The following is a 23045-nucleotide window of genomic DNA, read 5'->3' as shown; positions in this document are numbered from 1 at the left end:
CCCTCGTGTAGCTTTGCTCGAAATTCAAAACAAACAAACTCTTTAGCCCACTACAAAAAATTAAATTGTTAGACTCGTTTGAATTTGACGTTAATTTTTATACAATAAAGATTGCAATTATTAACACGCTGTGTTTAGATCTTTTATTTTGATTAAGGCTCGGCAAAAGTCAGAGAAAGTTCGTCTCTGCTCTGTAAAAAAACATTTTGCTCTCGAATCTTTCTATTTTTATTGTTTCTGTAAGCTACTCTGAGAAACGTCAGGCCCATCTGAGAATACTAAAATAACAGAGTAAAAGTGTTTGTTACTGGTCGTTTGTTTTCCTTTATTCTATGATTCGAAATTATGGACGGCACAACCCCATCTCAAATACGTTGACAAATGAACTTCGATGGGACTCCATGATTGGAGCGAGGAAAGCTTGTACGTAACTTCTCTTGTTTATAAGTTAAATAATCTCACTTCTGGATCAACATTTGGGGTTAATAGATTATTAATTATTTGATAATCTGTTTCAAAAGCATCAAAATATAAAGTTTTAATTTCAAGAGGTTTGAAAATAAAACTAATTAAATTAATGTTTTCCATTGTTTTATATAGGAATATACGCCTATTATTCAAATTTATCATTGATAGATTAATATATGCATAAAAGACAAAAAATGCAGTCCTTTTTTGAACAGCCCCTCAGTGGCACAATGGTATGTTTGGGGAGTTATAATGCTAGAAAAGGGATTTCGATACTCGCGATGCGCAGAGCGCAGAATAACCCTTTGTGCATAATAACAAAATAAACCTTTTTGAACACATTTAAATTTCATATTTATGAAATTACACGTATAAAGAAAATTGTGAGTAGTGTAAAATACTAAAATTTGTAAAACTATTACATTACAGTGTTTAGTGTTTTCAAACTGAAAGGCATCGTGTACAACATAGGCTAAAACCAATTAAGATTAGAGTACCCAAGGTTTAAGTGTAGTCGTCTCTCGCTGTCTATAATCCGAGCCGCATAATTGTATGTTAATCACTAAACCACTTCGGAAACAATATATTATTAATTATGAGTCTACAGTGATAACTTCTCTTTGCCGACTTGCTAGGGACGTATTTTTGTTAGTTAACTGCTAAGTGCAAAGCTACGTAACGGGCTATATTGTGTTATGCCCATGAATATCGAAATTCGATTTTTATTATTAGCCATGTGAGCTTTCAAATCCGCCGTTAAGTGAAGGACACTGGTGGATTACTACATTTTTCAATGTTGCCCGCTAGTACAGCGGTAAGTCTACGGATTTACAACGCTCCAATCAGCCGTTCGATTACCCTCAGTAGTTAGTTGGAGGTGGCTTTGCTAAATGAAAACACATATTCAATTTTATTACAAAATTAATTTTATAAATTATTAGCTTCTTGTTCTTTAGTTTAATGAATTACCAGAATTAGTGACATATATTTTTCTAATTTTGTGATTTCTTTGATATTATGAGAAATATGTTAAATGTACAATAAATATTTTACAACTACGGGCAGTTTGTATATATAAATAATATATTTATTTAGCTGTATATAATATGTTAATTAAGTTCGTGCTATACGATAACAGAATGTCTTCCGTAGTTTAAATTTGTTTGATTTGAATGCGGGGGACATTATTTTTATGTGCAAACCAGAAGTTACAATTTCGTTGTTAATCTCACTTGATTCTTTGGTCGGATTATGATAGGATATATTGTTCTAATTTTCTACTTATCTTATTAACTCAACAAATTTATGCAAAGGTTGAAGGTGCCGTACTCTTCAAAACATTTATTTGTCTGTACATGTGTTACAATAAGTTTTGTAGCACTTTTCTCTAGCTAAATTTTATTAATCGTAGATACGATGGTAATTGTAATATTGTTATAGGGGTTGATGGTATCATTACTGGTTAGGCCTGTCTTTAGGATGTGTTTACAACTGATGCAACAACACAGTACTTTTATTTATTCGTTTGTTGTTTCATTTATAGTTACTTGATCAGTTGATTTAACCCAGGACTGCTTTGTGGGTTAAAGTATTGCATTTATTTTTTCTTGTACATTTTTTTAATGCAATTTATAATTAAAATGTGACTGTTACCATGTTACACTGTTAAACTGAAGTATCTTAAAGAATATGTGTAATCTTGCTTTTATTAGTACCATATGAAAGTAAAAAGTGTGTTGGTCTAGCATGAAATACAGGTTTAAAAAATAACTTGGATATAAGATATTTAATTTCTCTTGGAGTAAATGAACTGGACAATGTCATGGCTTTGAGAAGCAAATGATTGGTCATTCATCCTGTGTTATATAATGATTGGTAGGCTATTATGAATTAATTCCAAGTGTTTTGGAATACTATTAGTAGAATGTTGAACTGTGTTATATTTAAAAGTGAGTTCTTGACACACTTCTAGTACTTTAAATACCAACTGTTCAAATATTTTGTAGAGTATAGCCTTATGTCAAAATTTGGTTTAAATGTTAATGTGATAACGATGGTTTGGTTAATACTTCACCTGTTTTGTTAATCTGAATTGGTTAAATGTGAGAATAAGCAATTGGTAATAGATCAGATGTAACTGTTGGCTCCCAGCTTTTGGTTCCAGTACCTCGTGTTATATTTAGCTAAGATTAATAGTCATGAGTGCGAATAGTGGTATTTGGCAATAGTTTTATTTTTTAAAGTATATTCAGTGTTACTTACTGATAGAATTCAGTGGGACAGTGCTGATTTGTAATGTACACTGTGGTAAATGAAAGTTCTATACTTGTCTGTCTGATTGCATAAAATGCCAATAAACCTAGAATGTATTTCAGCATGTATGTGTGTGTTAAAAAGATGACATACAGTGATATTGTTATTTATAGAAGGTTTTAAGTAAAATGTGTGAACAACTGATGATTAGATGCCAGATTTGTTAAAGTAAAATATTTATTTCAGTAAATGTTTTATAGTTCAATCACAGCAGATGTCTAGGAAGTATTAAAATGGCAACTGATGATCAAACTCTGGAGGAGGTTGATGGTATGTTACAGTTTTGATATTTTATAATTTTTTTTGTTTGTACGTTCTGCATGAAACAATTGTGATCTGATTCAGAATTTATTGTCAATTATTGTTGACTTTATTTTTCCATTTTTGACTGGGCATAATCTATTGATTAACGTGTCTAGACTGTTATCTAAGATTTGATAGCTTATGTCCTGTTGCTGAAAATGTGCTCAGTGTCTTCAGGTTGTGGGTGAATCATATGAATGATGATGAAGGGAACTATTCATTCAGACAGCAGGAGCCTAAGAGTTGGAAAGGGGTTTTAATGAACAGTTGCTTTCTCTCTAGTTATGGGGAGTGGGAGTAATTATTATCACAGGGGGACACTCCACAATGTTTGATAAGTCATCACAGGGTGTACATTTCAACAACTTATTAAATGACCTCCACATCAATTACATAAAGACACTGTTAGTTTCTTTTCACAAGTGACAGGAGTCGTGGTGGGCAGGATACAAATGTTAGACAGGTTGGATCATGCCCACAGGCTGTATTTTGCCTACCCCTGCTCTGGTTTGTCCATTCAAAATCATGGATGGTTATGGTCAGATAGTCCTTTGCATAAAAATACTGCAAAATCATCAAGTATTTTTTATTTGCAAAACAAAACCATCTTAAAATTATAATTGGAATTTTAATTCCTATATTCTGGGAAAGTAAAATTTCCTTTTACAGATTCCATTAGATCAGGTGTTAAGATATAAATTTTTATTTTCAACCTAAAATATTATTGAATAAAGTTCCAACACAACTTTCAAACTATTCTCATCTGTTAAATAAATTAATCAAATTGTTGTATACTCAAAATTTGTGTACAGCATGAATGTTTACAGAAAGTTATTGTCATCTGTTAGTAAGCTATAAAACAGTGTTTTTAAATAAAGCAGTTTAAGTATGTTTAAAAATGTGAAGAAATATTTATTTTATTTATGACAATTTTGTTTTATCCTGTTTTAAACATTTTATTTTACTTTGTACAGTATTACAGTGATATAAATTTCTTGATCAGTGCTTAGTGTGACATTAGATCATTGATGAAAACTATGAACAAATATGTCTCCATACTGTGGTCAAGTTGCTATTATATATTTTATCTCTTCCAACTAGCCCCATACTGTGGTCAAGTTACTATTATATATTTTGTTTTTTTCAACTAGCCTCATACTGTGTCAAGTTGCTATTATGTATTTTGTCTTTTCAACTAGCCCCATACTGTGTCAAGATACTATTATATACTCTGTATTTTTCAACTAGCCCCATACTGTGTCAAGTTACTATTATATACTCTGTATTTTTCAACTAGCCCCATACTGTGTCAAGATACTATTATATACTCTGTATTTTTCAACTAGCCCCATACTGTGTCAAGATACTATTATATACTCTGTATTTTTCAACTAGCCCCATACTGTGTCAAGATACTATTATATACTCTGTATTTTTTAATTAGCCCCATACTGTGTCAAGATACTATTATATACTCTGTATGTTTTAACTAGCCCTATTCTGTGTCAAGATACTATTATATACTCTGTATTTTTTAATTAGCCCCATACTGTTTCAGGTTACTATTATATACTCTGTATTTCTCATTTAGCCCCATACTGTTTCAGGTTACTATTATATACTCTGTATTTTCAACAAGCCCCATACTGTGTCAAGTTACTATTATATACTCTGTATTTCTCAACTAGCCCCATACTGTGTCAAGTTACTTCTATATACTCTATATTTCTTAACTAGCCCCAAACTGTGGTGAAGTTGCTATGATGTACTTCATCTTTCTCAACTAGCCCCATACTGTGTCAAGTTACTATTATACACTCTGTATTTTTCAACTAGCCCCATACTGTGTCAAGTTGCTATGATGTACTTCATCTTTCTCAACTAGCCCCATACTGTGTCAAGATACTATTATATACTCTGTATTTCTCAACTAGCCCCATACTGTGTCAAGTTACTTCTATATACTCTATATTTCTTAACTAGTCCCAAACTGTGGTGAAATTGTATGATGTATTATATTCTGCATATGTCTTGTCTATTATATTCTGCATATTTCTTGTCTAATACTATTATATATATATTCATGTTTTTGTTTTACTAGCATTATATGATGGTCAAGTTATTATTATATACTTCATGTTTGTTTACAAGCCCTATACTGTAGCTGAGTTGGCATTATGACCTCACAGAAAACCTGTAGTATAGGGCCAGTAAAGAAAGATTTAGTAAAAATTAGTACCAATATATTTGTGATGTCCACAAAATATTGATCAGTATTATGTGTCATATTAATTGTAAAATAAAGTTATCTTAGAATTGTTTGTAATATTATATCTTTTTATATACATAGTTCATATTCAGGAGAACCTAGAGGATGACATAATAAAGGAAGCTCTTAAGTCTGTGAGTTAATACTTTATTTTGAAGCTTAGGGTTATGAATTAATAATGGAAGTTTAAATTGTGGCATATTGTAAAATATTGTATATATATTAATTATTTATGAATTAATAATGGAAGTTTAAATTGTGGCATATTCTAAAATATTGTTTATATACATTTTATTGTAACTGTGATACATATGATTTTAATAAATTTTTAACTTTTTTTTTAACATAGGCTCGGTCAGATTGACCAACCATGTGACCTTTTTGTATTTGTTTAAAGTCCTTATAGACTTAATATTTCTAACTTTCAGTACAGTATGTATATCTTCACAGAATTTGGCAATCTTTCAGTTAGACATTAAGCATGGTAAGTTGGTAAAGTGGTGGATGTTTCGAACTAATTGAAGAAGATAACCAAATAATGGGGCTTATATTGGCTGGAAATATTTTCAGTAACAATTTTTTGAAATTGTAACATTTTATTAAATTTTTGGAAAAGCAGTAAATCATGATAAGGTTTGTTTCAAAGACATAGAATGCTAGCTACTAAGTCATTTTGGTTATCAAAAAAAATAAGTCTAGTTGATTATGGAAGTTATGTTTATATTTTGTTTAGTTACCAAGGTAGTGTAACATTGATACCTGTTTAATGTTAAAATAAGGTGATTGGCAGCATGTACCAAGGTGAGGGCATGTAAATATTGTGATATTGGTAAGTCTAAAATTCAAAATGTGATAATAATTTTAATGAGAAAATTTTGTAGTGATTCAGATAAATAGATGTAGCATTGTTTTTTGAATGTTTTTTAATTTTCTAGGGTATGGACCTGCGGCAGTACTCCCGCCAAGTGGAGAAGGAACTGAAAGAAGTAGAAAATGCTTCGATTCAAGATTGTATCACTTATTTTGATTTTGTCCCTGTAGTATATCAACCATTTTCAAGGGCAAATTAATTGTGTGTTTTGAGTGATAAGATTTTGTTCAAGTGAAATGTGGTTGCTCTGAAGCCAAATCATGTGTAATATCTGTTTAAACAATGTGCAGCCAAACAAAGTACTAGAGGTAACCTCCTTCAACCAAATTTGTGGGAAATGATACTTTTCAGCATGCGTTCATAGTTTGCTCACTTAAATTCTGTATTATATGAGTAATTTATCTTAACAAACTGTAAGTTGATTTTCTTTAAAATATTAACTGAACAATACCAATTAATAATTTTGAAAATGAGGACCACATTTTGTAGCTTTATATCCTATCCTAGTAAATCGTTTATATACCTGCCATGGTCAGGTGGTTAGGGCATTTGACTCTCAACATGAGGGTCGCAGGTTCAAATCCCCATACATACTTGCTCTTTCAGTTGTGTTGGTGTTATAATGTGGTGGTCAGTTCCACTCTCCATTGGTAAGAGAGGAGTAGCCCAAGAGTTGATGGTGGCTGGTAATGACTAACTGCTTTCCCTCTGGTCTTTCACTGCTAAATTAGGGTAAAATGCCCTTGTGTAGTTTTGTGTGAAATTCTAAGCTTCTTTGATGGCATAGTATTTCAGTTTGGAGTGCAGATGATGCTACACAAATAATGAATGAAGTGCTTGACGTAACATTGTTAACAATTTGTTGTCAAATGCTTGTTCCAAACATTTCAAGTAAGTATCTCGTTAGTTCATCCAGATTTTTGTGTGGATGGAGAGTACTGTGAAGATGATAAGGTAAACAAGTTATAAGATTTCATCCTCCTTTGTTTTTTTAGTTGTATTGAATTCATATGTAAATGGAACTGTTATGAATTTAATAAAGTTTTTGTGGAGATGGAGAGAGTGAGGCAGGAATACATATGTGGAGTTGTTATAGACGATTATGAAATCAAACTTGTGCTTGGCAAAATTTTCTAAAACTCCATTAACTGTATAATAATAGTGTTGTCAAGGTTGTTTAGTTTAGATGGACTGAAGAAAGGATGAAGGACCTGATTATAAAAAAGAAAGAAAGAAAGAAAAGAAATGACTGTTTATGATTTATGGCTTTTTTTTTAATCTGTTAAGGAAACATTCTAATAATAAAAGAAAATTGAATTTTTCAAATTTGTAAAAGTACAAAACTTGCCAGTTGTGGAACTGTGTTTTAGATGGTTAATTATTAATACAGTCATTTTGATGTAAAGAAACATATGAGAAATGAAGCTTTTTTAACATCATCTTCTTACAGTTATTCCATTATGTGACCTTGGGCATTCATGTTACTGTCCTTGATTTTCTAGCAGTATCTCTTAAATGTGATCTTTGTAAGAGAGTAAAGATAGCAAATATCTTTACCTGTAGGCATACAAAGTACGAAATAATCAACTTTGAACCTTGGAGCAACAAAAACAAAAAATTTTAAGGTCATTGGGTGAAAAATTATGTCTCTGGGAGTTAGTAAAACCTGTTTTTATATTATGAATTTATTTTTTCCTTATGTGTTTTAAACTATAGATTATATAATAACATTGTAAAAACTTTTAAATCTCTGTTGCTGGTAGTTTGTATTTTCAGGTAATAAAGACTAGAAAATGTTTCATACTGTCATCCCATTTTTGCGTTAATCTACCAACTATTCTAACTGACATGGTCACTTTGAATAAACATTCAAACTTAATTTAGTCCATAGATTAATTTTTTTAAATTACAGCAAAGAGACCTTTATTGTCAGTTTTTTGTATTAAAGTGAATCATGTTGTATGGGCATGTAATTTTATCAGTCTTGCTGTGTATACCTCTTAACAACTTAACGTACAGACATACAAGAAAGTCAGAACATTGCTAGTCTTCACAACCAAATTGCAGCCTGTGATGGAATACTTGAGGTGAGTGTGTTTTCACTCTAAAAGCATTGTTAATTAAAATGAAGTCCACACTTTGTCCTTGTAAGAGGTAACAGAAACAAACCATTTGGTGCAATAATTGTTTTACCAAAAGACCTTTTGTTAATTTTTTATATTTCATTCTAAGTGCACCCACAAGATAAAGCTCTATATAAATTGTTAAATTGTGTTTCAGAGACTGCCTTTGTTCAATTTTTCTGAATATAAAATAGTAAAATCAGGAGAAATATGGATGCAAAAATTAATCTGAGAACTATGGGTGAAGACTTTCTGGTGTTTTAACTTGTTTTCATTTACAGAGAATGGAACAGATGCTGAGAACATTCCAAGAAGACCTAGGTAGTATTAGTCATGAGATTTTAACACTGCAAGAACAGTCAGTGTCCATGAATATTAGACTCAAAAATCGACAGGTCAGTCAGAGTGAAATTATTTTAATACTAAAACATTTTAGTTTTTCTTGTATGAGTAATACTTGTTTTGTCAACCATAAAACGTAAAAAGTTGTTTCTCCGTCTCTGTTTTTTGAGGCTATTGTATATTTTGCATTTAATTTTTATTACTGAAAGTACTGTACAACCTTATATACGTTTGTATAGGTTTTATTTTTTAAGAAATAATTAGTTTTTATTAATCACATGTGTATACATATCTATAGTCATTGCTAATAGTATTGAAGAGATATCCTTACATGTTTTCCTTTGGATGTGGAGCTAAGTAATTTTTGTTTTAAACTTTTAAATAGTGTTTTATGATGTGTTCAGTGATTTTTAAATTCTGATATCAAAATTTCTTTGGTAATTTTAAAAGGTGATTTTACACTAATTGTTGTCAAATAATTTAAGAAATTGAATAGGTTTTTATTGGTGTGGCAAGCAATTTATTTTTAGTCTAATTTTATTTATAGCTCATGTATTTTATCATTACATCTGTATGACAAGCTATAAGTTCGTAAGAATTATACATAAGGAATGTTTATGTATTTTGTGAAAGTTTTCCTCATTCAGTTTCTGAAACATACATATGGATGTGCCTGTTTTAATAGGTGTTATAAACACACACTCAAACAATATGTGCGTGCGTGTGTATATATTATGTGATGAAATTATTGCAAGAACATCTTACGATCAGGTTTATTTGCTCACCAATCCTGCACAAGTGTGTGCTTTGACACTCCAAAAGCGAATATGTTAGGCTAGTGGTCATTGACTGTTTGAACATATATTGTGTAAATAATACTATACAATTTAATATATATAGAATGGGGAATTATAAAGCTGATGAAATGTTATAATTAGGGGGAATGTTCTGTTATAGAATTATTGATAAGAATATTATAACACAAGTTTAGAGAACTGTTTTTACTAAATAAAACAATTAGGTTCAGGTTTTTGCCTGAAAATTGAAAAATGTTTCCTAGAGTGTAATGTTTCATCTAATAGTTTATCTGTTCTTAAAAAGTTTCAAATGGAAAATAATAGTTTCTTTAATTTTAGGCAATTCGAGGTGAACTAAGTCAGTTTGTGGATGACATAGTGGTTCCTGATGTTTTAATAAAGTAAGTGTGTTAATGTTTTTCAAAGCTATTTAGGATTTAAAACATTTTATTAAAATTTTTCATCAAAAAGGATTACTCATAAAATTTGTTAATGAGTTATTGAAATTTAATAATACTTGTTTAGTCATCTACATGTAAATACCTCAAACATTTAAAAACTAAAATTATAAATTAAAATGAGAATACGTATTCAATATTAAGGTCCATATTTAAAATTTGTTACAGTCCTTGGTGGATTTTTAAAGTATAGGGTGTCCATAAATTATTCACCCCATTATAAACATTTATAAATTCTCTATTATATGAGCTATCTTAAAATGTTTGCAGCAATCAATAATGACTCATGAAATTTTTGTTTTAATTGTGTAAACCACCAAAGTTCAGTCAATAATTCAGTAAACATCTGCCCTGATATTCTGAGTGCTACCAATGGGGCTCATGTGGAAGTTTACTGAATTATTGACTGAACTGTGGTAGTTTACATAATTTCCTTTATTAAAACAAAAACTTCTTGTGTGTTATTAATTGTCTCAAACCGTTTTAAGATAACTAATATAATAGAGAATTTAAAAATGCTTATAATGGGGTGAATAATTTATTGGACACCCTGTATAACAAACATGGATTGTATTTATTATAATTAAAATCCACTTGCCACTAAATGCAATCCATGTTTGTTATACAGGGTGTCCCATAAATTATTCACCCCATTATAAGCCTTTTTAAATTATTTAAGTAGTTTATTGACTATTCCTTCATCTGAGTCATCAATGTGAATTGGAGCAAAGGTCCTAATACTGAGTCTTTAGGTGCCCCACTTATGACAGTAATTCAGTTTGACTGACCTTCATTTAGAACAACCTTCTGCTTTCTTTCATCCAGTCACTTTTCTATCCATTTAACCAATTCAGCTCTCACACCTGTAAAAAATAATTATTTTCACAAGGCTTTCATATGACACTTTCTCAAATGATTTCTGAAAATTGTGATATACTAAATTTACAATCAAACCCTCAACTACAAATATATATTTTTTCAAAGAATGTCAAAGGATTTTCTGTTTTGACAACACAATGAAATTTTAAACTTTTTTAAAATTATTTTGCAAAGCATCTTTTATTAGACTTTCCAGAATTTTTCACACAAGTGATGTAAGTCTAATAGGCCAATAATTACTGGAACAATTTTTATCAATTAAAAAAAATTACGTTAGCCATCTTCCAACCCTCTGGTAATTGCCCATTGTTCAAGGATTTACAAATAATAGTAGCAAGTGGCTCACATCTTCTTAACCTTCAAAACCCATAGGAAAATATTATCTGGACCAGAAACCTTACTGTTCTTTAAAATTATGTGGAAGTATGTAAATATATATACTTTTCTAATAAAAACTTTCTTAGTTTTTGTATTCATGTTTTCTGTTGGAAAACCTAGATTAATTAGAATAAAGTATGTGGTACATTTTGGTATATTTCTTTATCTCAAGATAGATTGCATGTTTTTATATTCAGTAAGATTTTACTCAAATTTATTGTTTATTTATTGCTCATGAAAGAAAGTATTCTAAAGTTGGTGTGATGAATGTTTTTTGAAAGGTTTACATGATGGTTTTCAGGCTAGAATTGCTTACCAAAAGTGAGCTATTTTGGGAAGATTTGTAACTGTTTATAAAGATAAACTTATGTATAATTTGTTTTTGTGTGTGTGCGAAGTCACATTTTAGAGACACCTGTAGTTGAAAAGGACTTTCTTGAACAACTCTATGTGTTGGATCATAAAATATCCTTTGTAAAAGAACAATCTTTCAAGGAAGTTTACTCTTGCCAAGATGTACGAGACATACTTGATAAATTGAAGTTCAAGGTAAGGAGAGATAACCAAGTGAAAAATATTACTGTTCATTCATAGAAGTAAGGTTATGATTAGGTGGCAGTAATTATACTGAAAGTGTTTATCTTAATTATTGAAGTTAACAATTACTAATGTAAAACACAAACTCATTTAACGCTAGAGGTTTAAATATTCTGAATATAGAATTTAAGGACAGCTTGAATGATTAATGAAGGAAAGTTTATTACAAGTTTGACCTTATTGATTCTGTGTTCAGTTATAAAGGTTTAAACACCATAAATATAGGTTTAAAAATATTTTATTATTTAGTTCCACCTATAAATACAACCAAAAATTTGGTTGAAATTTACAGAATACCCTTCTGGAAATCTCTCCATGTGTAATGTATTCCTGATCAGTTTTTCATCAGTGCACCGTGTATGATGGCACAGAATTAACTTTGGGAAACAATATAAATAATAATATTGTAGACAGTTCTTACTTTTCAGTGAATGTAGTGGAACTGAAATACAGTTGTGTGAAAAATAGTGATTGCTGTATTGTGTTTTTCTGGAGTGTGTAATGAGGTTCTGAAAGATAACACGTCAAATATTTCTATCCTGATTGTTCTTGGTTAGGAAGAAGACATTGTGATAAGAACTAGTTTGAACTCTTCGACCAGTACATATTCGAGCATCTTGAGCTTAACTTCTTTCTGTACTAATGTTAGGATAAATTTAGGAAACTGTATGTTTGGTAGAATGATAATTATTGAATGTCTGCAACAGTATTTTCCTTCACCTTTGATGTTATTTATCTGTAGTACCAATTGGTACTAACCAACTGCTGAAACAGTATGCTGTCATCTTTTTTTAGGTAAGAACAGTTTATTTAATTAGAGTAATCATCATTAGGTTGATTCTTATTTCTTATTTATACAGATAGATTGTTTTGACTGAGGAATCAACATTAAGGTATAAGATTGGATAAAAAAGAAGGAACTGAGTTACTTGACTGTTTTTGATAGGCAAACCTTTGTTTTTCAAAAGGGGATTTGCTATATGTGGAGACTTTGAAAGTTAGTGGTGATCTTTAGTGATGTTTGGAAGCTTAAAAGTAACAAACGTTCTTTAAGTCTTCCTTGTTTTACTAATTATTTGTATTTCTATCATTTTCTTTTTTATCCTATTCTCATCTTGCCTTACACCCTAAACCAGGCCTTATTTTTGTCTCATCTTACATCTGAAACCAAGCCTTATTCATATCTCGCCATACACCTGGAACTAGGCTTATTCCTGTCTCGTCTTACATCTGAAACCAAGCCTTATTCATATCTCGCCATACATCTGGAACCAGGCTTATTCCTGTCTAGTCTTACATCTGAAACCAAGCCTTATTCATATCTTGTCTTACACCTGAACCAGGCCTTATTTCTATATCACCTTACACCTGAAACTAGGCTTTATACTTGTCTTACCTTACACCTGAACCAGACCTTGTACTTATCTTGTCTTACACCTGAAATCAGACCTTATTCTCGTCTCACCTCATACCTGAAACTAGACCGTATTTCTCTACTGCATTACAAACCTGAAACCAGGCCTTGTTCCTATATCACCTTACATCTGAACCAGACCTTGTACTTATCTTGTCTTACATCTGAAACTAGATCTTATTCCTGTTTCACCTTACACCTGAAACCATTTGTTTTGCATCTTTTTGTATTTCTTTTTAACTTTGGCATGGTGGGCTTCTTCAGTTTTACTAAAGATAAAATATTTTCACACCTTACACCTCATTTTCAATTCACCCATGAAGAGTGAAGTTTTATGTTTTTGAAAGCACTTGGATTACTTGGTTTCTCGTTATGATTATACTATGTAGTAAGATGGAGAAGTTCTGATTTTAATTCTTGTTTCAGGCATTATCCAAAATTCGAGAGTACCTGTTACAAAGAATCTATTCCTTCCGTAAACCAATGACAAACTACCAGGTAACACAAGATACAATGCTGAAGTTTAAGTTTTTCTACCAGTTTTTGATGACTCATGAAAGAGAGGTGGCACGGGAGATTCGAGACGAGTATGTTGACACGATGTCCAAGATATACTTTTCATATTTTAAGAGTTACACCACTAGACTAATGAAACTGCAGGTAAGTATAATCATTGTCAGTGCTAAAAGAGTAACATTCATATACAATAATGTAATGTGTTTAGTATTCAGAATTTTTCTTTTACTTGTTCCTAAAATATGACTACAAGTTAGAGGATATATTAGTTTGAAATAAATTTTATATTATCTCAGCTAGTGCAGAGTTTAGGCTCAGGTCAAAATTTTGTTAATAGAATTAAAGTTCATTGAGAAGTGATATAGCAGAATTTTGTTTTAAAATACACCTGTAAGAACTATCACTTTTGGTTTTAAGGAGAAGCCAATATTTCTTTGTATTATTTTTTTCAGTTCTTTGACACTTTCTAATCATTATCTTGTGTTTTTTTTTTCAAAAGCAAATCTCATTATTAAGTTTTAAACCTTTCTGAACTACCAACATGTATCATTTAAATTACACGACTGTAATTGAAATGTTAGGACTTATTTTTTGCCCACAGAAGTGTATATTTTATTTTAGTAGTTTAAATATTTTGACTTTTCTCTACAGGTAAAACTAGTTAGCATGTCAGAAGTTAGTGGTTTTTGGACATGTTTTTTGCTCATTTCCAGCTTAAAAGTTTGAAAACCTTGAATTTTTTAAATTGGTTTAGTCAAAAACTATAAAATTTAATTCAGTCTCTTTTATTTTACAACTATCCATGGTTGTAAAGCAAACAAAATTATATTTATATATCCTGACAGTTAGGATTGTTTGTTTTCTTTCTTATGATCTATGTGCCCTTTATCCATATATTTGGTGTCAGTTTTTAAATTTGGCAGAATACAGCTGTCCGTAATATCTATAAGGATGATAGGGATAATTCTTATCACTAGATATATAGTAAGATATCTTATCACTAGATATATAGTAAGATATCTTATCACTAGATATATAGTAAGATAAGTATAATCTATTTATATTTTAATGATAGGTGAGATATTTCAAAGTTTCTTTAAGCAAAGTGGACTAGCACATAGTAACTTAAGGTCAGTGACTTGTTTTAATACCAACAAGTATCCATATGAAACCTGGCTTTCAGGTTAGTAGTTGTGGGTTTATTACAAAGCTTACAGCTTTGTTAAAGTAGTTACTCCCCCCAGAAAATGTTACTTAGGTTAAAAAGTTTTCAGTGTTTATGTTGCACCACGAAGATCTGTTGTATTCCAGATGTGATGACATTTATGACATTAGCATTGTTATGATGCTAATGCAGAAGTGGACACCAGGCTGGAAAGGGTTAATAAATTCATAAAATGTAAATTATTTTTAGGACCTGCAAACTTGATAGATATTCTGATGAATTAGAATATACTAATATTTCCTATTTTAAGTATTAATGGCTTACTTAGATGTGGTGACCTAATCAGCATGTACAACTTAGTTTAATTTTTTGGTTGACAGTTTGAAGAAACTGCTGACAAGGATGACTTAATGGGAGTAGAAGACACTGCAAGGAAAAATATCCTTTAGTTCTCAACCATTTTATTTGAAATTTATGTACTGAATACTAAAAAAATGACAGAAAAACTTGGTTTCTTAATGGTTGTTTGTTACATTTTATTTAAGTCAGAATAATAACTCAAAATTGAAAGCAGAGAAGAATATAATAATATGTAACCCACATCGTATTTGCTGTATCCACTGCTGATGAGGCCTTTTACCCATTACCAGGGCTTACCAGGCTAATTGGAAAACAAGTGTTTTGGTGGGAACTTTTAATTTCTTGTCAGCTAATTTAAATTACTACATATCAGAATTATATTTGTGATGTTTAGTTACAATACTTATTTTAACATCTGATTGTTTGTTTATTATTAATGTTTATCACATACTTATTTAACCTGAACTTGTGTCATTCTTCATTCAGAAGAACTTACAGACCAGTAAATTAGCCTCTGGTTTGGTTCTGGAGCTGGTTGAGTTACTACAGCCTTTGTGAAAAAGTACTACATTAATAGTTATAAAAACATTGAGTGAAAGTAAAAGTGAATATATTCCTACCTCCAAACTTACTATGTCTATTGTTTCCAATGTCTAAGAGGTCCTTTTGTTAATACTAGGGTTCATGAAGTTGAGTATAATAAAACGGGCTTAATTGTGGTTGAAACTATTTACATTATCAGTGACTTGAATTACACTATGTAACAAAATTTTTACTTCTTCTTGTTCCTGGGCAGAAAGTGTTATTTCCCAGTTGCTTATGCCTAAAGTAAGTGGAAAAGACATGTTTGTCTCTTTTGTCACCTGGGTAATGAAATTTTCAAATTTACTCATTTTCCAGAACATTTTAGGTAGATTCAGTGCTGAGTAGTTGTTAAGGAATTTTCTCAAGCTTATAAGAATTTTCTGAAATGTTGTATATCTTATGAGAATTTTCAAGAACCTTTTAGAATTTTCTAGAACTTTCCATAGTAATATATATATATATAGGGGCTATTCACCACTCACCACTTCAGTTTAGTTCCAGCTGCCCAAGTGAACACACAGACCTATCTGATTTTGTCAGAGATGGCATCAAGAAGCTGCAAGCATTCTAAAGATGCATTCTGCTATGTATGTGACCAGTTTATCACAACTGACCGAGTTCTCTGTGGGGAGGCACAATGTTAAGTGTGAGCCACCAGTGGACCACTAGAAGGTGTTGTTCCCACCATTGTACATAAAATTGAGTCTTATGAAACAATTTGTCACAGCTCTTGATAAGGAGTCTGCAGCCTTCAAGTACCTTTTGAGACTTCTTCCCTAAGCTGTCTGAGGCAAAAGTCAAAGCTGGTGTGTTCATTGGACCATAAATAAAGATCCTGGAGTGCATTGAATTCCACAAGAAGCTCAGAAGGAAGGAAAAAAAAGCTTGGGGCAGCTTTGTCGCAGTAGTTAGGGGCTTCTTGGGCAATCAAAAGGCCAAATATTATGTGGAACCGGTAGAGGCTCTGGTGAAGAACTATGGCACAGTGGGCTGCAGGATGTCCCTGAAAGTCCATGTCCTTAAAGCTCATCTTGACAAATTCAAGAACATAGGAGCATACTCGGAGGAGCAAGGCGAATGCTTACACTGAGATATACTGGACTTTGAACATTGCTACCAAGGAGCGTACAACAAAAACATGATGGGAGACTATATTTGGGGGCTGATACGTGAAAGCGATTTACGTTACAATTGAAAATCTTGAAAAACTACTCACTTTTAAACATTGTTTATTTTTCTATAACTTTAGTTTTAATACATGTAAATCTTGATTCATATGTTGTTTTATTCAAACCTTATGTAAATGAAAATGTGCAAATTTGCCTGTTTTTACATATAAAATAGGTTAATTTCTAAATTTCATTATCCAGTTCACAAATGCAAAGTTTGAAGGGAATAATGGACATTTTCTGTACTTTTACAACATAAGCAATTAGGAAATAACACATACTACCCAGGAACAAAATTTGTGTTACGTCGTGTAATAGCTGTTTTGGCGTGAGCTAGATTAAATTCAACTGTAGTTTATTTTATTTTATGTGGAGTGTTTACGATTATCTGCAACCAAGTTTCATGGTGTTTTACACTGAACAAGAAGTTGAAGTATTTCATTTGTGGTAAAATTTTCTAGTTATTTTTTGAAGTGTTAAACTGTGTGGTATAGGTTCTAGTATGTAGTGTGACTTTAACTGTTCTCAAGTATCTTCTCCACCAAACCTTCATTAAAGAACAAGGCCACTACTTTTACTCTTGGTGATCGTGGAAACATACTGACCACTGATCTCGAAAGTCCAATTTTGGTACCTCATACGGCCCAAAAAAATGAAACTAAGGTACAAAAAAAAATACTTACTGTCATAAGAATGATTAGTTGTATTACCATGTAAAAACAACATCAAACTGCCTTCCAGTAGTAAAGTCAGCTCTGTTATTATTCGTATTTCTAAGTTGGGCATGACTAATTGACCAAGAACCAAACAAATTGGTTTCAGAGTCTGCTGTATGTTTTTTTTTTTTTTTAATATGCTGGATGTTTTCAAAATAGAAATTGCTGTAAAGTCATTGGAGTTTGTTTGGAGTTTAGAATTAATTCAGTTTTTATGACGAAACAAATACTCTAAGTATTAAATGTCTGTTTTTTGTGTGTATAATTTAAAACAGTATAAAGTCTGTACATATATTGTTTTTCAGTCTTATTTGTATCCCCAAACTAGTTGCTTACATTGTAATAAAATCAGAAAAAAAAAAGTTAGAGACATAACTCTACCATGATCTTGTATTTGTTACAAAAATATTATTAGTAATGTTTTGATTGTGATGTGTTTCCTTCTTTTTAATTTAAATTATTTTTATGGTCAATATTTGGTTGTTATTCATTATAAATGTGTTGTTAATGATACGATTCTGGTAATAATATATTTTGCCTAATGGTTAGGAACTTGACTCGGTCTATAAGTTGTGGGTTTAAAGCCTCTTTGTCAAATGTGCTCGCTCTTTTAACTCTTGGGAAATTTGTGATGGTCAATTCCATTATTAGTTGACAAAAAAAAAAAAAAAAGTAGCTGAAGTGTTTGGTAGTGTTAACTAGCTGCCTTCCTGGACAAGAAATAGGTGTTGTCAGGTAAAATCAGCCCCAAATCTAATTTGCCTTAACAGTCATAAGCTGCTGTGGGACTTGGATTATATCTCTCATTGTTCGGTTAACACCTAAGTTATTATTTTAAATAATAAACGTACCTTAAGAACCAAACTAAAATTATAAACATATTAAATAATTTACAACCTAATTATATATTTGTTTCATGTATCATTCTTTGAAACAAGCTGCTTAAGTCTTTTTTTTTTTTTCAGTACACATTTGAGTGTCTCTTTCGTAGCCAGCAGTATGCTTTAGTGGACAATGCATGCAGAGAATATCTCTTTCTGACAGAATTCTTTATGGTTAGTGGGACAGGGGCACAGGATCTATTTCATGCAGTGATAGGTAAAACTCTAACCATGTTTATGGTGAGTGCTGTTTAGTAAACTCTGTTATTAGGCTCAAAGTGTATAAATGTAATGTTCTTCAGATGTCTGTTGGTGATACAACTTGTAATATCTATCCATACATCCTCCTTGCTTTTCAAACAGATCAAATACAGGCTGTTGTATTAATTAATACACTAAATAACATAACCTTTATCATATAGTTTGTTTAAGTGGAAGCCATTGATGACCTTATTAAAGTTTTAAATATGTGAATATGTTTGTTTTTAGACTTATTTTTTTCAGATTTCTTTTTTTTAATTATATTTAAAACAACATTCAAGATATTACTACTTGATGTGCAGTATGAAACAATGAAATCAGTGGGTCTCATATTCATTATCACACATGTTTTACTGCATATTTCTGCAAATTAGTTAGGGGTTTACACTGCTTATGCAGTAACACCTTGAAGAGATTCAGGTGGTAAAAATATAACATTCACAGTGGAGTAATTTAGAAGAACAAGTAAAAAAAATATCTGTGGTCTAGTGTGATTTTTTATTATTATGAATGTTAAGCCTATTTATTGTGTCATTTTAACACAGTTACTTTTTTAACAGAAACTTGACTTCATATTAAAGAGTTTGTTTGAAGTTTTCTTTCTTGTTTAGAAACACATTGACGTTTATGTACAAGATTGTTACGACTCTATTGCTTTGTTCTTGTGTATCCACATTATTCATCGTTACCAACTACTGATGCACAAAAGGGCTGTCCCTGCATTGGATAAGTGAGTAGATGTTTGTTTTTTGCATGATGACTGATGTTAACTCTAGTTTGTAGAACCTAAGACTATAAATTTTAGTTGAGCTGTTGGAGAAAAATTTGAAAACAAATATTGTCATAAAAGATTGTTTACTTTGAGAGAAGTTCATCTTTATTGAGAATCTACTCTCAAAAATATAGAAATATGTTTATTAATCTCTATTGTCATTGTGGTCTTAAAAATCATTTAGGTACCTCTTGAATATAAACCATGTCTTTTATTAGCCCATAATTAAATATTTAGCCTCTGTTTTAGTGTTTGCAGTTTCTGCTTTTTACTAGGAAAGAGAAAATATAACATCAATTAAATTGCTGATTCTCAAGGTACTGGGAAGCTTTGCTGCAGATCTTTTGGCCAAGGTTTGAGTACATCTTGCAGTTAAATATCCAGAGTGTCCGGGACTGTGACCCACAAAAATTTGGGTCGTTTGACTTGCGGCCTCATTATGTAAGTGTTTTGACTTTTTTCCTGTTATGTATACATTAGAGGTTTAAATAGAATGTGCCTTCTGATATGCCAGTCACTAGTACAGACCTGGTCTATGTGTCATATAATGTAATAATTTTTTTTATTGTATTTTTTTCCCCCATGCTACTGTTGTGGAAGTAACATGGTATCTTAAAATTTCAACAGTAGAATTAAGTGTGTGACACAATCACATTTGTGGGCCTGGGGGTTAGGTCACTAAATCCACAGTCTGTGGAATTGAAACCAGTCATGATTATAATGTGACAGTCAGTCTTAATATACATTACTAAAGAGTAGCCCAAGAGGGTTGGACTGGCTATTTTTCTTTGGGGATGGTGAAGATTGAAAGAAAATTCTATTAGTTTTATACCTATGGGAGTTCCAAATTGCGCATGTAACAATATTTTTAAAATAGTTGTATTTATTATTATCAATGTATGTCATTAAAACATGGAGCTATAAATTGTTTTATATTATTTAAATGTTAATTTCAACATCAAGGTTTCATCTTTGCTCTTATATGATCTTCTGAGGGTGTTTTTAATGACTGACTTTAGCAAATCTAAATTTATTAACTCCAAGCCACCTCCACCAGCCATTCTTCCTGATACGTGGTGTTGGATTATTTATAACCAACAGAAAATGCCGAGCTGTTACCTTGTCTGAAATATATGGTTGAATAATGAACTGAGGCTTCACCTTTTTCACTAACAAAGAGTCATGTACTATGTGAAGAGGTATCAGTTGCTTTTATTACTCATGCAAATTTACTTCTTAAATTCACAAAAAACTTTGGAAAAATTCTGCAGACTTTAGTATATGTATAAAGGCTTTTTAAATTTACAGTAAACATTGGTTCTCCAATATTGTTGGTCAAATGAATTGACCTATTTCCTCAGGGTTATGGTTTTCTTGTGTTGCTAGCTTTGAAGTTTGTCTAAAGTGACCAGTAAGTGGGCTTTGGTTAAAATTCCAAATCCTTACACCTGTGTACAAGGTTATGGTAAGTTACTCTGAATGCCATTCAAAAATCAACACCTACCCAGATTGAAATGTATGATTTTAAAATTAAATTGGCCTGTTTGTACTATGCTTTCTAGTACAAATCAGTTCTCTCAATACAGTTCAACAACAGGCTCAAACACATCCTGATTTATCCAAACTTAAAAGTTTTGGATTTCTTGTTGACAATGTTGTTCCAGTCTTAAACAGAAAGCATGGAAACTGTTTTATTCTCATGTAGATCACAAGAAGATATGCTGAATTTTCTGCTGCACTCGTTGGAATAAACGAAAATTTCCCCAGCGAACAAGTCACTCGGCTTCTGGGAGGACTACAAGGAGAAGTGGAAAACTTCATTCTCCGAATGGCAGCAGAGTTTCCTGGTCGCAAAGAACAGCTGGTTTTTCTCATCAACAACTATGATATGATGCTCAGTGTGCTCTTAGTAAGTTAAAGATAATAGTTATATCATATGTCTGGCAGGATTTCTTAACAAATTTTACACCAATGTTATCCATCGGGTCCTCCAAATATCCTTGGTTATTTCTATTTTTATTGTAAGTAATTAAATGGAATGTTACCAGCTTTAAGAAATAATTTTATAAATTGCTTCAGTGTAAGGATTCATAATATCTTACAAATGGAGTACTTTAGGCTAAAAAAGCAACCCTGGTTCTATAAATAATACTAAATTATAATATGATTTTCTGTCACTTCAAACAAAGGTAGTATTGGTTACAGGACCTAGCAAGAACTTTTTCTGTTTTTTTAAATCTGAGGAGCGAACTCGTGAAGACTCCAAAGAGTCTGAAAGTTTCAAGGAATTACTGAATGCACGAACACATGAGTATGTGGAAGAAATTCTGTCTCCCCACTTTGGAGGGCTCATCAGTTTTGTGAAGATGTGCGAGAACTACTTGGAGAGAGGCCAACCTGAACACTTATCGAAAGAAGAAAGTAAGTTAACTGATTGTAATTCTTGGGTTAAGGCTTGTGGAAGTTTAGTGTAGGTCAGTCATGTGTTCATGTTAATAAATGCAACATAAAAACATTAGAAGAAGGAATCTCAAAATTTAAGCCTTTTCTGTCTGATGGAGACATTGACACTAAATAAGAAAAAGTTCCTTCTGAATTTAGAAGGGAGAAATAGTTATACTAGAGAAATATATAAATACATCGTAAGGACTATAAACAAAAGTTACTCAATGTGTGTGTTTAGTCTAAGACCAAACAAAGCCAGTAGGAAAGCTTAAGTTGTTAGTGTGAAAAATGATTTTCACATTCTATAGTTTGCTTTGAAAATTCTTTCTCACCTAGTCAAATCAACTAGTTTCATTGCTTCTTGTGAGGTAGAAGTAAAGAATAAATTTTTATACAGGTTAGCTATAACAAAGTATAAAATGTGCGTTATTTCCCTTGACTGTGAGCATGTGTGTTGACTAGTAAAATGTAAGAGATGTTTCCAGTGATCATAATACCCCCATGCCTGCTCTCATACTTTGAGAACCTACCCTCCACTCACAATAAAACTGTCATTAATATTTGTAGAAAGAGTTGCCCATCTTGTACGTTCTTTCAACTGTGGCTGGAAAGCTTCTCTTGATGACATCAACAAAGACATCATGAAATCCTTCACAAACTTCAAAAATGGAACCAACATCTTACAGGTTAGTGTGTTTATTAATAGTAACTTCAACATTATTTAACATTACTCCATGCATACCTCATGGTTTGTTTGTTTTTATAAACAGGTGGCATTAACTCAACTGATCCAGTACTACCATCGTTTTCACAAGGTTCTATCCCATAATCCTTTCAAGAACCTTCCCATTCGGAGTGAACTCATCAATATTCACCACTTAATGGTGGAGGTGAAGAAATACAAACCTAATTTTTAAACTTTAATGTAGAAAGGATGGAAAATAAAGTTGTTTCACAGTGCAC

At 31.5% G+C, this 23045-nt stretch overlaps 1 protein-coding gene across 8 annotated transcripts; it reads left to right on the top strand.

Annotated features, from left to right (window-relative positions):
* Nucleotides 1-1007: 1007 nt before the first annotated feature.
* Nucleotides 1008-23044, top strand: Vps52 (vacuolar protein sorting 52). 8 transcript variants are annotated; one of them, XM_076497346.1, is made up of 18 exons: nt 1008-1282; nt 2982-3051; nt 5435-5487; nt 6289-6364; nt 8244-8311; nt 8629-8742; nt 9826-9887; nt 11600-11750; nt 13639-13872; nt 15274-15331; nt 17537-17670; nt 18689-18844; nt 19477-19595; nt 19955-20078; nt 21343-21546; nt 21881-22058; nt 22650-22768; nt 22853-23044. In XM_076497346.1, exons 1-18 carry the CDS (start codon nt 1262-1264, stop codon nt 22997-22999), a joined length of 2088 nt encoding a protein of 695 aa, XP_076353461.1. In that variant the 5' UTR covers nt 1008-1261; the 3' UTR covers nt 23000-23044. The 8 variants fall into 8 exon arrangements, with proteins under 8 accessions (XP_076353461.1, XP_076353469.1, XP_076353468.1 ...); XM_076497353.1 differs by lacking the exon at nt 1008-1282 and adding an exon at nt 1313-1345; XM_076497347.1 differs by lacking the exon at nt 1008-1282 and adding an exon at nt 1471-1503.
* Nucleotide 23045: the final 1 nt, after the last annotated feature.

This window comes from Tachypleus tridentatus, chromosome 4, assembly GCF_004210375.1.
Source record: "Tachypleus tridentatus isolate NWPU-2018 chromosome 4, ASM421037v1, whole genome shotgun sequence".
Lineage (NCBI taxonomy): Eukaryota > Metazoa > Arthropoda > Merostomata > Xiphosura > Limulidae > Tachypleus > Tachypleus tridentatus.
Note: the sequence above shows the minus strand (reverse complement) of the source record. Positions and strands in the feature narration are given on the sequence as shown.

Excerpts from the sequence above, each read along its gene's own strand:
- Vps52 (XM_076497346.1), top strand. The coding sequence starts at position 1,262 with ATGTTGCCCGCTAGTACAGCG. Across the intron at positions 6,365-8,243 it reads AAATGCTTCGATTCAAGATT|ACATACAAGAAAGTCAGAAC; the intron begins GTATCACTTATT and ends CTTAACGTACAG. Across the intron at positions 22,059-22,649 it reads ACACTTATCGAAAGAAGAAA|AAAGAGTTGCCCATCTTGTA; the intron begins GTAAGTTAACTG and ends TAATATTTGTAG.